The sequence below is a fragment of the Amblyomma maculatum genome, chromosome 9, assembly GCF_055883805.1.
Source record: "Amblyomma maculatum isolate TAMU_Amacu chromosome 9, ASM5588380v1, whole genome shotgun sequence".
Taxonomy (NCBI): Eukaryota; Metazoa; Arthropoda; class Arachnida; order Ixodida; family Ixodidae; genus Amblyomma; species Amblyomma maculatum.
Genome location: NC_139352.1, coordinates 95567163 through 95583868, shown reverse-complemented (window position 1 = coordinate 95583868; position 16706 = coordinate 95567163). Strand labels below are relative to the sequence as shown.

At 44.9% G+C, this 16706-nt stretch overlaps 1 protein-coding gene across 1 annotated transcript in view; it reads right to left on the bottom strand.

Moving 5' to 3' along the window:
- LOC146179782 (uncharacterized) overlaps positions 1 to 16706 on the bottom strand; it is an 80891-nt gene that overhangs the window by 43001 nt on the left and 21184 nt on the right. The window contains exons 10-18 of the mRNA XM_084579342.1: positions 16571 to 16679; positions 14702 to 14879; positions 13971 to 14185; positions 13105 to 13201; positions 12205 to 12334; positions 7248 to 7461; positions 5881 to 5935; positions 3825 to 4081; positions 168 to 297 (exon numbers count right to left, since the gene is read on the bottom strand). Of these exons, the coding sequence (XP_084435468.1) occupies positions 168 to 297; positions 3825 to 4081; positions 5881 to 5935; positions 7248 to 7461; positions 12205 to 12334; positions 13105 to 13201; positions 13971 to 14185; positions 14702 to 14879; positions 16571 to 16679 (1385 nt within the window). The remainder of the gene's footprint in view (positions 1 to 167; positions 298 to 3824; positions 4082 to 5880; positions 5936 to 7247; positions 7462 to 12204; positions 12335 to 13104; positions 13202 to 13970; positions 14186 to 14701; positions 14880 to 16570; positions 16680 to 16706) is intronic.

Sequence of the window (16706 nt, the reverse complement as noted above, 5' to 3'; positions counted from 1 at the left end):
TGTCACTGTGAGCAGCACCTGGTGGTGGGCAGAGTGCCATCATACTCATACTCAGCTCATGTGTCTGTCTCGCCTTCCTACACATCCCGTCCGTTTGAGCTGTTCCTTCCTTCCATTCAACATGAACAAACCAGCCCGACATAGCCCTCTTCTTGAATCATACTCACGCCTGCGTCGGTGTTGAACAGGGTGTGGTGTGTGCCACAGGCCACCTGGGACACCCTCACACGCAGGGTGTCCAGCATCTCCACACAGGTGACACCCAGGATCTCCTTGTGACTCTCCCGATGGCCGAGCCTAGAGGAAGCAAAGCACATCTTGCATAGCCGCACAACAACCCACCACTTGACCACAATACCTCCTGCAACAAGACGTGCCCTCATTGAAATTCTCTACGCCCACTCTGGCCTCAGGTAAGCTTTTTTCTCCCGTTGCCAGTCTCTCTGCATTCAAATCATCGTGCACCCCGCCCCCTTTTTTTGATAAGGAATCAAAACTGTTCTCCCTAGCAACAGGAACACCAACCTGCATTCACCACATTTCGATGATACTACTTTCAGACCGACTCGGCACAATGCGCCGATCAGAAAGAACACTGTGGCAGCCCCCACTTCTTCACTGTGAATAGCCCACGTAGGGCACTCATGGCCACCATGCAACAAGTGAATATGTGCTGCTTTCGGGCACTCCAGTGACAACTCCTGAAACATTAACCAGCCACACTGCCCATTAACCCTTCTCTTCCTCCATAAACCATGAAGGATCCCATCAACTCTAATTTTTGACGAGGCTTATCACAGGGGTCAACACTACCATCCATCACTCAACAGAAAGGGTGCATCCAAACATTCACTTTCCTGAAACTCTTTTATCCCTCTTCCTGTCCTTTCCAGTATGCCAGCCTCTATCATGTCAGATACGTACACAGGAGTGGGTACCAAGCTCTGCCTGACTGAGCATAACCTACAAGTGGCTAGCCTCTGCATGCCCCATCCCCCTCCGCCCACCTTCCCACTCCCTTCAAGAGTTACATTCCTCTTATTTCTTAACAAATTTCACAAACAACCATTAAAACAAGAGCTGGTGCCACAGTGCTAATTGACTGATCTCACCGGCGAAAAAGGGATGCACATAAAGAGAACAGCACAATTGACATATTTTGCTTTATGTTTATAGCCTCCTTGAATCTGATTAACTAAATAAAGTTCTCTCTACTTATCTCTCTCTCTCAAACAGGGCAGGTGATGCATACAATGGGAAAAAGAGGTGTTCCCACTTTTGGAATTTTGCCTCCTTTTGCAATGCAAGTGATGAAAATAAAATATGCTCTCTACATTGCTCAGGTTCTTTGCAATGCAGCATACCTTGCACCTTACGAACATTACGCTCTTCCTTACTTGCTAATCATACCAGCAACCTTGTACGTGGTCTTCCCTTGGCCACTTGTGTTAGTTGCAACGAGGTCTAAATGCAAGCATGCTGTGCAGCATGGTGTCAGCAGGTGACATTGAATCAAACGTGAGGCCAGTCAAGCCTAGCCCGAATACTGACGTGCTTGCTGTAAATGTTGCATGGTCTCACAAAATCAGATGCCCACCACGTCAGGCTGATGGACCTTGAACTAGACCACAAGATGTGGGATCTCGCTACCAGGCTAGATACTGTCGAATCCCAATCAGTGGACAGTGAACTTGGCCCTGCATTTATCATTGCAATATCTAAAGTTGTTCATACTGAGTCAGCTGCATGAAATTGCAGTTAGATGACCTTGAGGATTCACCCCATCAAGAGAACCTGATCTTTTAAAGCACTGCAGAAGGACAGACATTTGAGCCAGTTGATATGATGTTGTCATGGTGAACCTACAAGCATGAAAGACCTGGACGTGAAAGTAGACGAGACAAGCACCAACTCACAACTGAAGTTTGTTGAACTGAACAAGGAATGTAGAGACAAGCCAAGCTACACAAAAACCGCACAACCACTAAAAAGCATACCGCATAACAGGAGTCACTGATTGCCCAGGACACTTCCCTGACTATAGATAGCCCAACTCACTGCATGTTAACGCGATGGACGGCTCACTCACACTTTTGTCACCAAGTAGTAAGATGTGTCTAGCCTCAATAATTCCGTGGCTAACCTGCAAATGAACCGCACAGGTAGCAACCTTTACATCCTTTACAATACGCAACCAAATTAGCAATGCACGTATAAATTGTAATGCTTCGCTTGACATGTGTGCTTCTCCCAAGCCAAACTAGCAGATTTATTCCTAGCTGTGCCACAGATTCTTCATTACTGATTAGGGGCTGAAAAAAACATCCTTACGCCATACCCACAGGCCATATTTTTCAAATCCCGCATCAATACATGTATATATGGTAGCACAACTGGTCTTTTGGCATCTCACTGTCCAGCCACAACCTGCTCTCGCAAATCCCAGCAGAATGGTTTCAGTTCCTTTAGTAATTTATCGCTTGCTTTTGCAATATGGGAAATCCCACATTCATAAGCCTTAAAACCTAGTAGCCAGAATCTAGTAGCCACACTGTGAAAGTAAAGCTTCACCAAAAATGGGCCTAGCCTGGATACAGCAATACCACCTTTTAACAAGCTTGGAATGGTTAGACCCATAATCAAGTAGCGGATTAACACTCCTAGGTGAACATTGCCAGCACACACAGCTCGTGCGGAACACCGAAGGTCCAGAAACCGCAGCTCTTTTTGTTTAAACATTTGGTCCTAAGAGCCTAAGACCGAAGCTTTGCTCCTTGAACAACTTGAGAATATTCATGGCTCCTACACAATCATGACTATCGTAAAAGACCGAAAAATCACCAAAGTAACGAATGATCTCTTTCCCTCAGCCCCAAGCCAGTCCTTGGCTATCATTGTGTGCACGTGCATGCAAAACATGATGGTTTGAGCCAAGAGACTTCTCAAAATATCAAAAGAGCAAATCATGCTTCCCTAATTTAATCTTGTATGCTCTGTTACACTTTGTAAATTGTGCATTGTGAAGTTTAACAGTCAACTCATTTCTACTTTCTCGTCACCACCTAACATGACATTATTTTGTTCTGTAGCAGTCTGTATGCAGGCATCAATTCGAGCTGTGTGCTGAAACACTTAGAAATCATTTATTGTCTGAAGTTCTCAGTAATGCTTTCCAGATGCCATCACACAAACTTCTTCTAAGTCTATATGACGTTCTTCCTTTTGTAACTAATAGCAACAGCCCCAGGTCGCAATGGGTCGTAACTCGCCTTTTCTTTTTTTTTTTTTTTTTTTTTTTTTAGCCACTCAGCAGTTAAAAAATCCACACAAGTCTAGTTCCACTGTGCGTTGAAGTACCACACTTAGCAATGTCATACATTTAAAGTAAGATGTGTATTGCATGAAGGATAAAGCCCACTAATGCCTTCACTATGTCTATTATGCACTCAGATGTACTGTAAGCTTTCTATGCTACTCTTGTCACACTCTGGTGACTATGATGCTCAGTAGTATATATACTCTGCACGCAACAGTCTTTGCAATGCTTCAAATTTCTATGCCTCTTGTAGTACTTTTGAAGCTTGCTACGCTTCACGTGCCCTACTCCTACTAAGTGAGGGAGTCCAAAACCATTATTCTGCTGCTCTGACAAGCCTTTCTGACCACACCTGCGTAAAGTGAACACAAAGTTATGGGCAACATTTAAGCTCCGCCTTCACTGCAGAATCGCGACAACAAACTCTCAGTCAAACACTAGACTTGGAATAACAGGGTTCCAAAACAAGATGATCGTTTCAGCTCTTTTCTGAAAACAACCCACGCACCTGCCAAACTGTGCTCGACCCCAGGTGTAGGCCTTGCCCCGAACCACCAGGCCACAGTGGGACTGGCCACAAGCGATATGCCGCTCAGGCTCCTGTGCTGTGGGGCGCTTTGTGCTGGTTGGTGCCGGGGGCGAGAAGAATCCAGTCTTGAGCAGGCGCTCGTCATAGCCTCGGTTCTTGCACCGGCGCCGGTTCAGCATCAGCAGCACAAACAGCATGAACTTGACAATGTCCTCTTCATTCACCGAGTCATCATCCTGCATTTGCAAAAGCCTCATATAACACACTCCAAACAGGTCTGTGGAGTCAACACAGAGATTGCCTAGTTATCTCTGTTCTAGCTAGCGGGAATTGTGGTTTCTTGGTTCAATGCAAATAATATGAATAGTAAGGTCCCAAACGAACAACATGAAAAAAAAAGGAATGCTCTGGCCTTTGTCTTATTCACTGATCTTAAGCTGAACTTTTGCGAAAATGGCCATACGAGACGAGAAAGTCGGCCTACATATGGAGGTGACCTACTTGCAGGATCTGAATAGGTCTGGCTAAGCCACAAGCATTGCCCGCATCCTTCCAGTGTTCCTACCACTATTCATAGAGCTCCAGGTGGAAAAACAGTACATATACCTAGTAGACTATAGTATACAGGTATCAGTGCCCCAACAGAAATTCGAGATTTGCTCTGTATATCCAGCTCACTTAAGGTGACAGATGGTTTCCTGGACAAGAAGTAAGTGGAACGCAGGCCGGCCTGTGCTTCTTCTGGTAACCTGCGGAGTGCAAGTCATACCGACGATTGAAACTTCTGGTGGTCCAGTCTGCACTTGGGTCACACGTGACAGAAAGGTACCACCTCTGGCCACTGGCGTTAACTGCAATTCCATCTGGATGCAGCTGCTGCTTTTAGCTGGGCATGCACTGCAGTGTCATTCTGCTCACTGAACCGAAATCTCAAGAACAGAAACATTTTTCGCTCGAGACAAATGCTTCGAGAGTTCAAATATGAGACGCCCAGAACGAACACCAAATACTTTACTATTCGATTGAATATTACAAGCTACTGCATATCTGCACAAGCCTAGCCAGTTCAATTAAACTCAAGAGGCATAAAGCCAAGCCAGGGCCATGGGCACACGTGCACCACAAAAATTTTTACCACCCTCACATTAAAATGAGCATATAAAATTGATGCCTCAAAGGCCTTTGGCAGCGATGAGCCTGGAAAAAGAGCCCAGGTGAGGGCCTCCCCAAGCCGACAGCCACGAGCCAGAGACACAGAGTGCCTCTCCAAACTGTCGGCCAAACAGAAACAAGCGCCAGATCTCAACTTCAGGTCACATGACATTTGTTGTGTACAGTAACAGAGTGATCAGGCAACTACTTACAACCTGCTTCGCTTTGGCTGATTAACATGTGCTGATCATTGTGCCATATCACCCATACATTTGATCTATCACGTATTTGAAGGATTCACAAGGCCTAGGCTAGTTCGTCACAAGCATATTTCACCATCCACTAAAAGGGGAATGCGCCCCTGTGGCATAGTCAGAAAAATTAGTCAGAAAGTTGGTCTCGTTTGAGGGCTGCACTCCATAAGAACCGAGAAAAAAAAATTGCCATCACTGCACCAGTATATGTATATGGCAAAGTATTATGTATGCACTGTATATAGATATTTTATTTTCGTTATGCATTTTATTCCAGTGCTAATGGAGCATGTTGCTGCAAAAGGTCTCAAAGCATTCAATGAGCTCTTTCTGCATTGAGAGTTAACATCATGATATGACAATATTGCAGTATCTGCAAGCAGTACAACAGCCTTTCACACAGGATTTACCCCCCAAAGAAGTATGATGAACAGCGTGCAGAGGAAGCACGAAGACGCGCCCGAATGCGCATTGAAGATCAACAACAAACCAATACTGCCTCCTATTGTAGAGTGCTGGCACAAAACAAATTAATAACTTTCAGTGTCCTTTGCAGACCAAGCACGTAGAAAAATCATGACCACAGTGAATTCCAATTCACAGAAGCCACAGCAGAGACTTGTATTCACCGATTGTGTCAAATCCAGGGAGTCCGTCGAGAGGGAGGACGAAGAGCCAGGGTAGCTGCGTGCAAGCAAAAATTCACATACAATCAACGAGAATATATTATGCGTTATTATTGGCATTAGTTTTCTACAGCACGCAACAGGAGGATGTCATCTTTTAGAGTGGCACGAAATTGTATCACAATCTAATAAAACTCTGCCTGAATATTTGCCTCTGACACCCTGTCTAATAAATAAAACTTCCGATGAACGAAACATGTTTCGATCCCCTAAAAGTTTCGCATTAAGTGAAGTCCACTCTAACTGATTTTAGTTCCTGGTTTAGTGATGCCCAAAAGGCAACTGGATTCAGACAACTAGGATTTAGAGGAAACGGTGTTTAGACAAAGCTCATTCTGTCAATCCTAAGTGGTTCATTTTTCCCATTCATGCACTGGGCTTCCAATATCCGCATTAAACATTTTTCATGTTTGGGAATGCCAACACAAGCGCTACCAATTTAAATCGCTCTTTTCATATGTCAGAAAGCTATTGGCATTGCAAAGGGTGCACCAAGTTACCTACATAAGTCACTGCAGAATGTACACAATTTACCGTCTATAAAAGTGGCTCAAACGGCTAGACTATGTTCAAATGTGCCGAGAACTAAATATAATAAACCTGACTTTTTGCAAGGTGTGCTAAAAGTTGGCTTGTCTGCTTATTGAAGATTTAATGACCAGACTGATTAGTTATGCATCAGCTATAGCCCAGTGCTCTTCCCATCCACTTACTTTGTCTGTGGCCTGTAATTATTTCCTAACATGCTCTAGCTGCACTTTATGTGAGGCAATGCGTATTATGTACCTAAAAGGTGCACTGTGCCTCTAGTAACATACCTACAGAAGGAGCAACAGCCACTCCCATCAAAAAGGCATAGGAGATTCTGTTTTTCATTTTATGAATGTGAAAAGATAATGTAGCCATGGAGATAGTTGATTCGAAAGTAGTGGAAAAGAAGAACCACATACCACCAGTAAGGCCCGAACCCACAACCTCCGAATTTTGCGTCCAGTGCTCTAACACTAAGCTAAAGCGATTGCTCTTCAATCTTTCACTTTCTTAGGTATTTATATCGCACGTAGCCTATCCTTGACAGTGTTTGCTCGTCCCACCCTCTTCCATAGCGGCAAACGTGAAACGTCCTGTGTTACCACGAATTTCACCTGGAACGAGATATAATGGGGAAGGTCGAGCTGTGCAATGAGCCTCTTATGCTAACTATATTGCTAATGCCATAGTTATGACAGTATTGTAAGCTTTTCGTCCAAGCCATCAAGCCCTGCCATCTTGGCAACACTACTACAGTGACATGGAAGGCAACCCCTCACCGGCCCTGTCTCGAAGATGCCAGGAGAACCCTGCGCAGGGCGAGGGCAGGGGCCGGCCGTGACAAATCGTACATGCGGGCCACCCGCTGCACCAGGTCAGGGTCCAGTCGTGGCAGCAGGTCGGCCAGCAGCCGGAGGTGCGCGCTGAGCAGGGGCAGGTCACACGACAGTGGCAGCAGGAGGTCCGGGTCAGTCACACACATCGAGAAGTGGTCTGCAGAATATGAGCGCACAGAGCAGCACAGAATAAAGCCTAACTTGTAAAAGAATCCGCAAGTTTGCAAAAAATTCAGAGGACACTGTCTGTAAGGGCATGACACAATAGTATTAATGGCCCATGTCTGCAGCTCCCCCATGTGGATTCTCATTCACGTACCTACATGATGTTATCGTATGTTTGTAGAGGACATGTAGTTCGTCAGGCAAAATGCGCTCTGACCCCAATGCTCTGACCCTTTCTAAGGGGGGAACAGGTCACTTGGAACATTTTTCTTTACTTTTAGATTAAATGCAATAAAAATGTGCAGCCCCAAACAGTTTTTTATGCTGATTTTAAATATGTATTCAGTTTTCTGATATATTAGTTATCAAAATATTCAGCATTTTCACTCCTTTTTACACAAACAATAGAGACAAAAACACTAACCAGAAAATCTCAGTGTTATTAACATCTGGCTAGATGGTATACAGTATAAAGAATACAACAAAGAACTACTTTTTTGATTAAGACAATATTACCGTAGTCATTTTACAACTTGTTGAAGTTCAATGTAGGAGAAGTGATGTATAAGCCATTTAAATTTGAGCGCATAAAACATTTGCAAGCGCAAAATGAGAAATCTGCTTCTAACATTGATAGTTGAATCACTTAGGAGTATGCTACAAAAAAAAATTATTTCTTTTTCCTGTCCACATACGAAGATATCCTTTAGCAAACCTTCAAAAATTTGTGCTTTGGGAAAATGGGAAGAAATGAAACAGAGATGAGATTTATTTAGTTTGTTTTAATGATGCAGGGAGTGAATAAATTACTTGATATGTAGGAGATGGGCTGTAGGTTTCCGAAATGTCATTTTCAAGAAGTCGCTTTTTTCACTATTTTCGACCCATGCAAGTCCTCTGGAGGGAAGTACCTACAGAGTATATTCTTAATAGTAGTTTGCTTCGGTTTGATTTAGTCTGTGAAGTAACATCCCAAAGCAACTCAAGCCTATGAGAGATGCTGTACAATGAAGGGCTCTGGAAATTTCGACCACTTGTTTAGCGTACACTGATATCGCACAGCACACGGACACCTTGCTTTTCGCCTCAATGAAAAGTGGCCGCCACAGCCGGGATTCAACCCCGCATCCCTGGGTGCAGCAATAGAGCGCCCTAACCGCTGCACCGCCACGGCGAAATTTTCAACGCTTTTCTCAGCTATTTTCTTGCCAGTTTGCATTCATTTGTCCACCATATTTTGCGTTTTGTTAGTGAAGGTCCTGAAGTCTGTGGAATAAATATAAAATAACAAATTCTCCTGCTAACCTCATGATTGCTAGTCATATTTCGCCCCCACCCCAGAAACCCGAGGGAAAGTTACTCGTTTGTTATATTGATAAATAAATAAATAAAACATCAGCCACCTGGCACGTGTGAAACAACTCAACACTAGGCGAACATGTCATGACTGCAACCGTTCTGTGCAGCAAAGGTTTTCAAAACGAAAACCTTTTCTGCACAGTTTTCACCCCTGGAAAATTTCTAATTGGAACAGCCATCCAGAAACCCTAGTTGCATCCCCAAGCTTTGATTAGGCATTGTAGTAATATCTGTTTGGTTGACTAGGGTGCACCGATTTCTTGTACGTTTGCAGCATTCTTTAAGTACTAATGATGTTTTGCTTACCCTGATGTGTGCATCACTTCCTACTTATACTTGCCTGCTCTTGGGCTACTGAATTCACGCCAATACACTGCCTCTCGGTTAGTTTTGCAGATGGCTTGTCACTATTTCATTCTCTTCTTTGCATGTTTACTCATGTGTGCCACTTCTGTTAGGGCCAGATAGCGGCTTGCCGCAATTTGAAAGAAATTAGATAAAATAAATAGCCAATTCCACTGCTAAAAATATGCAGCAGTAAAATTCTCATTAATTTCATCTATGCCAAGTTCCTCATTACATTCCTTCTGTAATGTGGCATTTATATTAGAAAGCAACAAAGCTTTTGAAACGAAAGAAGGTGCGGTTTCTAACGTTGCGGACTAGTGGGGATGGTGAGCCTATATTTCATTTCGTTTTATTACCTTAAAGGCACCTAAAAGGGGTTTTACATAAGAGGTGGCAAAATTGAAAAGGACATATTCACAACAACAGGAAGGTTTTTACATTTTCAATGAACTGGTTTGGTTTGTGGGGTTTAACGTCCCAAAGCAACTCAGGCTATGAGAGACGCAGTAGTGGAGGACTCCGGAAATTTCGACCACCTGGGGTTCTTTAACGTGCACTGACATCGCACAGCACATGGGCGCCTTGCTTTTCGCCTCCGTCGAAAAAGGTGCCGCCGAGGCTGGGATTCGATCCCGCGTCCTTGGGAACAGTAGTCGAGCGCCGTAACCACTGCGCCACCCCGGCGGGGTATTTTCAATGAGCTGATGTGATATATAATGACAACTTTACAACTGCAGGTAACTGGTCACTTTTCCAAAGGTAAATTAAAACAGACTAATTAGATTCTTTAAAAACCGATGATGATGTAAAGGCTAGATCAAAACAGCTTATTTTTCCTGACCTGGGGCAGCAATAAGCAGCTTTTCCTGTGTTAATAAAGCATATCCTACTTATATGCGAGTATACGTCCAGTATAACTTGTCCTCTGGCGTTTGAACAATTGCTTTCCAAAAGTGAATAGGCTTGAGCAGGATGATAATTCATTATAACTCAAGAAACGTAGCTCCGAAACAAAGGACTATGACAACAGGATAAGACAAGCGTTTGTCCTGTCCAGTCGTCCTCCATCTTTGTTCTCACCTTATGTTTCTCGAGTTTTTTCCAAAAGGAGCAGAGATCGTTATGATCGTCAACTATCATGTACGGTTCTGGCAACTGTTCCATAAGATCCCCTAAGTTATGGATTGGAACCATGTGGTGTGATCATATGTATGAAGAGCCTAAAGTTATTGTTTTCTGACTAACAACGTTTAGTGCAATTGCCTGGAAGTTTGTATTTTTAGCAGTCTCCCTACAGCAGGGGCATCAAACTGCATTATTATTGTGACGCCTCCTGACAGCTTGTTAGCCTGCTCTCAACCTTATCAGAAAGTTTTATATTTTTTGAGGATATTCGTGGCCCCAGGATTGTATCCTGAAGGCACAAAGCTGAGGACCCCATTGATTTAACTACACCTGTGCAATTCCTTTTCCTTATTGTTTATTCGAAGAATAAATAATTTTGAATAACTATAATTCGTATAAATTTTGTAATCTTTTTTTCGTGGGGCAGGTTCAATAGCCCTACCATACGGCCTGATGATGTAGCCTCGGTAAATGCCAAGTGGCAGTGTGGTGTTCTCTCCCTGTGCACCACATCTGCATAGTTTGCGTTGGTCGGGAATGCAAATGTGTTCAATTGTGCCACCCGTTCCCTGGCCTCTGTGAATTATAGGTTTGCTGTGGGTTTCATCATTAGGATTTCATTTTATTTCTTCCAACTTGGACAAGACCAGAATATGCGGGCTGGTCTCCTCCACAGTTAGCACACAATGGGACGATGCCAGAGCACCACAGTTGCAAGCGAAGTGTTCTTTAGAGGTACATTTTATGCCAGTTGTATGGCTGTGGCAACCCAGTGAGCCAAGTCCCTATCTTTGACAATTTATGGATCTGTGGAAGGTGGATATATTTTCAAATTATATCCTACTTCTATTTTTTTCTGCGAGTGTTCTTGAATTGAATGTCGGTATCAGGTGCTTAGTAGGGATTTCTTCGTCATCTTTTCAGATGGTCATTCTCTGCACATTTACCGCATTTACTACAAATAGCATTCAACACTTATAGAGACGTCCCTAAGATGTTGAATGTTTGTAAGCCTTTCATATTGTGCTTCTCTGTCGGGCTCAAGGAACGGGACTCGTATGGCTACTTTGCAGAGTTTGTATCTTAAGTCCGTGAAACATTTGTATGCTAGAAATGGGGACGAGAATCAGGCTGGTTTCTGTTCAATTTCGATGATACATAAAAAGATTATTCTTTGCATTTTGCAGGAATTTAGCTGTGCCTTCGGTCTGCCTTTTTTTTAACTAGGGTAATCATTTTGTTAAGAAGAGGAAACTATAAAATAAGTGTGCTTCTTGGCCACGGTGCCAGCCATTCACCATAATGTCACACAATGGGCCACAGTAGGATTCTGAAAGTTCTGCCCATGCCAGCTGCAAACCATAACTATAACCGAATATGGCAAAATAGGCCAGTTCGGCACATGAGGTTAACTCTCACTGCATGAAAGGTGGAGAAATGCCAAGAAGGGAGAAGACCGGAGAGTTATGAAAAAGTGGATATGAAAATGAAAGATGGAGAAGGGGTCAGCCAAAATGAGTGCCGACTTCCCCCGGTCAGGTAAGCCCGTTGGTGCCGTCTACGGGAAGCGTGGCCAAAGTGGTATGTTGCCTCCGCCGACGGGTGTTCAAAGTCCAAGCATTTAGCATCAGCCCAACCACCAAGATTCACTTTATTCCGGACAGACGGCTTAGCATGGGTACTCGCGGTCCGTGGTGTCGCAAGTACACCAAACATCTGCTTTAACTGACGCCCCCTGTGGCAGGTAAGAGGTAATGACAGGGCTGCTATTCTGCATCTTGCAAGTAGAGATATAAAATGCGACTCAATTAGAACATGACCACACAAAGTCCACAGCTTGTCAAGGACAACTGCCCTGGAACAAGATTCATGACATGACTTTCCAAATGATGGGAGCACTTACCACTATTGGCCTGCTGGAGAAGGTGTCCGTAACCTCGGCTGGCAAGGGCGGCGCACATAGCCGAGTCCAGGGCCAGGCTGGGGTCAAAGTGCACCAGCTGTTCCACCATCAGCCGCCGCTGGCCACGCAGCTGCCACCACGAAGGAGGAAGAAGATGTGCAACACTGACAGCATTGTCCAACCGGCCTCAAATGTGAAGACATCTGCATCCTTGCCCTTAGCAAGGTACAAGTGTGAGAGCTGTGCTATAGGGCGAACTGGAGTTGAGCTTGCCTTTATACACTCCAGCAAGTCATTTATGCCTGCTTGCCTTTTCCTCTCTCCTACCATCCTTTCCCTAAAGGAAGCATCTTGGCTTTCCATCTACAAGAAAACAGCTGTCGAATCCATTCTCTCCTCATAACACTCTCTATGCCTCTGCATCAGCTATCACTAAAGCACCGAGAGTTCTCCATCGGAACAACATTAACTGCAAAGCCATTGGCAGGCATTGAGATTACAAATGTAATATAATGCTCCACAAGCTGAATTATATGAGCACCATAAAGGGATCGCCCCCTGACCATAACGTGCAAAAGATGATGGCAGAAATGAAATGCTCTGCTTTGTTGGGAAGGCCCTCTTCCTGAATGGGGAGGTCCCTGTTCACAAAACGGCCTCGTTGCGTTTTGAGGATGCTTCACTGCATAGCCCACGCGGTCAAGAATTGCAGTGAAGCATGCAGTGCGGGAAACTGTGGTGAATTTTTGATGCATTCTATATTTTTCAAATATTCGGAAATCCCGAATATCGGTTTTTCAAATAGGGATATGAATTCAATAACAAACATATTTGATTCGTATTTGAAATTTCGTCGCGCAACCCTGCGAACACTGAACGAGACCAACAGCCAGGACCCACCTGTGCACAGTGGTGAAGCAGTTCGTAGAGGCGCTGCTCCGACAGCATCCGCATTACGACCGACGCATCGTAGTACAGGTTCTCCCGCAGGAACTCCCTGCATGCGGCAAACAATTCACGGTCCTGCAGTGCAGCTACAAGACCTGCACTCAATGTGCCCCCCTTCTTCAGGGTTGGAGAGACACCACGTTCGTAGCAGCCACGAGAAATTCACCCGCTTCCTTGGCCTGGAATATGTCCCCCAAGAACAGAAGGCAAGCCGCAGGGTTTGGGGTCGTGCACATTCCTTCCTTTCCCTGTCGGGCAGTGCTTCAAACAGAACAAGGTGACCATCCCGACTGCTTTGTGTACTTTAAACACAGTTGATAGATATTTTCACATTTCAATAGAGGAGGGATCTTTTCAGTAAGAATGGCAGAGACAACATTCAAGTGTTCAGTTCAGAGGATGACAGCATCTTAGCTTTTGGCAAAATGTTTTTCTTCGAAATAATGCTGCACTTCTGCATCAGTGGCTCAGAATTTAAACGAGAAAAACATGCTGTTGCTGATCCATCCAAGCTTTTGCGATAACATGAAGCGAGCAAAGTAACAAAAATCACTGGCAATGCTAGATTACCAGATTACCTCTGCCACGCGATGAGTGGCTTCGCATAGAGCATTGCCCTTTCGTACACCCTGCTCTCTGTGGAAGCACTGCTAGTCCTGAATAGGCTTCAAGCATCTTGGTAAGCCACAGTGTGCTATCCATCCATTATGTACTCTTTCCCTGTCAAGTGAGGGAAGGGAAGTACACAGTGGCAACGGACAGGGTGCTCAGAGAGCATTAACGCATAGCAGAGAAGAAATAGGTGGCGCTAAGCGTGCCTGAAGGCCTGGAGGACAGTGTCGCGGTCAGCCGTGTCACGGCGCTTGCTCAGCACCTGCTGCACGAAGCCCAGGGCAGCCACGTTGGCAAAGTGAACGCGGTCCGGGGCAGGGATCTCGGAGGCACGCGTGCCAAACAACACCTGCACGTAGGCCAGCAGCTCCGAGAGGAAGCCTCGGCTTGCAAAGTGGGCCACCCTTTTCAGTTGAGGACACTGCAAGAGGTAAGGCATTATAAAAGAGAGAGTAACGCATTTGGAGCGTGCTGTATCTGTAAAAATTTACCAATGTGCCCCACACCGCATCAACAGCCAGTTCCGGTTTCATTCACTGGCAGGGTGGAAGCATCATCATTGGCTGTTAGAAGCAGCCACCTTGTCTTCCCTTTGCTCAAAATCAACATTCAGTACTCCATGGTCTTGGCCAATATCAAAACTTTGTGTAAAAACACTCAATTCTTTTTATATTCGGCACTTTTTTCTGGGCCTCTATAAAATGACTTGGTGAGGTGTTAATCAGCTGGCACTGCTAGACTACCAGCTATTCATTTCAGGCCACACAATCTTGCCCAGTGCCAAACAAGAAGGTCAAGGCAGCCACTAAGTGTGCATGGTTTCTGCCGAGAAGCTTCCTTCAGAGTATGCATAGTTACATCAGTGACTGTCAATCTTGGTGGTCCAAGTTGTCTCCCAAAACCTGTTCCAGGCTGCGCTACTATGTGCCCCATTCACCTTGGACAGCTGGTAGAGGCGCACGGCCTGGGGAAACTGGCCGCGCACGAGCTGTGCCTCAGCGGACGCCTCGTAGAGAGAGAAGATGTCCAGCCCCAGCAGAGCACCCAGCTGCTCTGCCGAGGGAAGCGTGGAGGGGGAGGCCGTGAATCCCAGGAACAAGCGCTCGGCCGAGCACCTGCACGCAGGCAGGAAGGGAATACCAGCAAGTACTGCAATATGCACTGCTTGCGTAAAAAAATGCCTTCAAATGCACCTGTTTTACAGCTGCTTTCAACACTCCCATCGTGTGACAACAGCTTGCAGTTCCTACATCAGTGAAATGATGAGCCAGGTATGCTGCACTGTCAGCCTAGTTACACTACTGGACACAAATTACAGTGCTCTAAGCACCACATGAAAAGCAAAAAAAGAGAGAGAGAGAGAAAACTGAAACACAAGTGCAAAAATACTCGGGTATTAGCCCCCAGAAAAAAAAAATGCAGGTGCAGCACCTTAACTCTTTCGGGATTGCACCATGGGCCATTGATCATACATGATCAATAGATTTGCATGTGCTGATAAACTCCGATTTCTTTAAATTCGAACATGCAGCCCTATCTAAGAGGTAGTTTAACAAATGCAGTTTCAGTTTCCACATAGCTTTTTTTTTTTCTTATCAGCAGGCGATGACGTAGCACAGAGTTATTCGGAGAGCGGCAATTGGATGCAAAAAAAAAACAAAAGACCTCATGCTCTTGTCAAGACATGCAAGGAAATCGGCAATGACTTCATTAATCTGCCCCTTCTCTTGCAGGAATTTTCATGGCAGAAGCAGCAAAGAGCCTGAAGATGACTTCACAACCTCTGGCACCAGATCCAATGATGATCAGGTGACTATTAGCCTGGAAGGTTAAACTTGTACAGTGTCAGCTTGCTCTTGAGTAGTTATGTGTGCTCATTGTGTGTTGTGGCTCTTTCTTCTCTCTTCACTGGGGACATCAACAACTCACACCTGCGACCTACTGCCACTGACGTAGAACTATACTATAGCAACTACAGCAACTATAGCAACTATAGCAAACTATAGCAAGAATGCAGTATGTACCTGAGTGATGATGAAGGCATACCATTGAGAAGCGGATCAAAAAGCTTTACAAACTCTTGTTACAATTCGAAGTCATTAGGATTACGAAGAATGTTCAAAGAAATCGGGCTTTTGAATTAAGCAAACACTAAAAAAAAGAAAGGAAAAAAAAAACTAAGAAACTTGGGCCGGAGCAAAAAGTATCACTGCAAGAATGTGCTGCACAGTTTTCTGCAGGATGGCATCGCAGCGAGCACGCAACTTAAAACAGTAAATTATAAATACATTACAATGCCAGCGCAGGACAAAAGCAAAACGGCTCTCCACCCTGCTTTTCACATTCAACTGTGTCTCGAGCGGCATGCAGCAAACCTGCACAGCAGTGTAGTTTTAGATTCCACAGACTGTGGCCGCCCTTGAGATTATTGTTGGGAGTTGCTTTCGCACTACCAATTGCTTATCCAAGGGAGTGACTGCCAGCGCAAGCGAGGGGCAGAACTTGAATGGGAGTGGATACAGAAACTTTGAGTTGGCACGTCCTTTTGAAAACATGAACAGTGCAGCAACAAGGGAGAAAGAAATAAGGAGAAGAACCTGCTGCTGTTACTTAGAACATCCCCGTCCTGACAAGAGAATCCCCAGTTACTACAGTAAAAGGAAGGTCCAATAGACCTTGGTCATCACCATGGTGTGTGTTATCATTTACTCCATCATTACTGATAGGACCCAGAAGAAACAGTGACCGCGGTCACTTGTCTGGCATCATGATCTCTGGCAAACGGCAAGTGGAACACAACACTCACTTGGCGCTGCAGACGTAGACACCATACCGTGTCACTATGAGGCAGCCATCAAGGAAGGTCTCCGATGTCAGTGCCACCTCATCGGCATCCTTCGTCTCCTCACTGGTGGCTGCAAGGCAATAAAAATGTTTGCAGA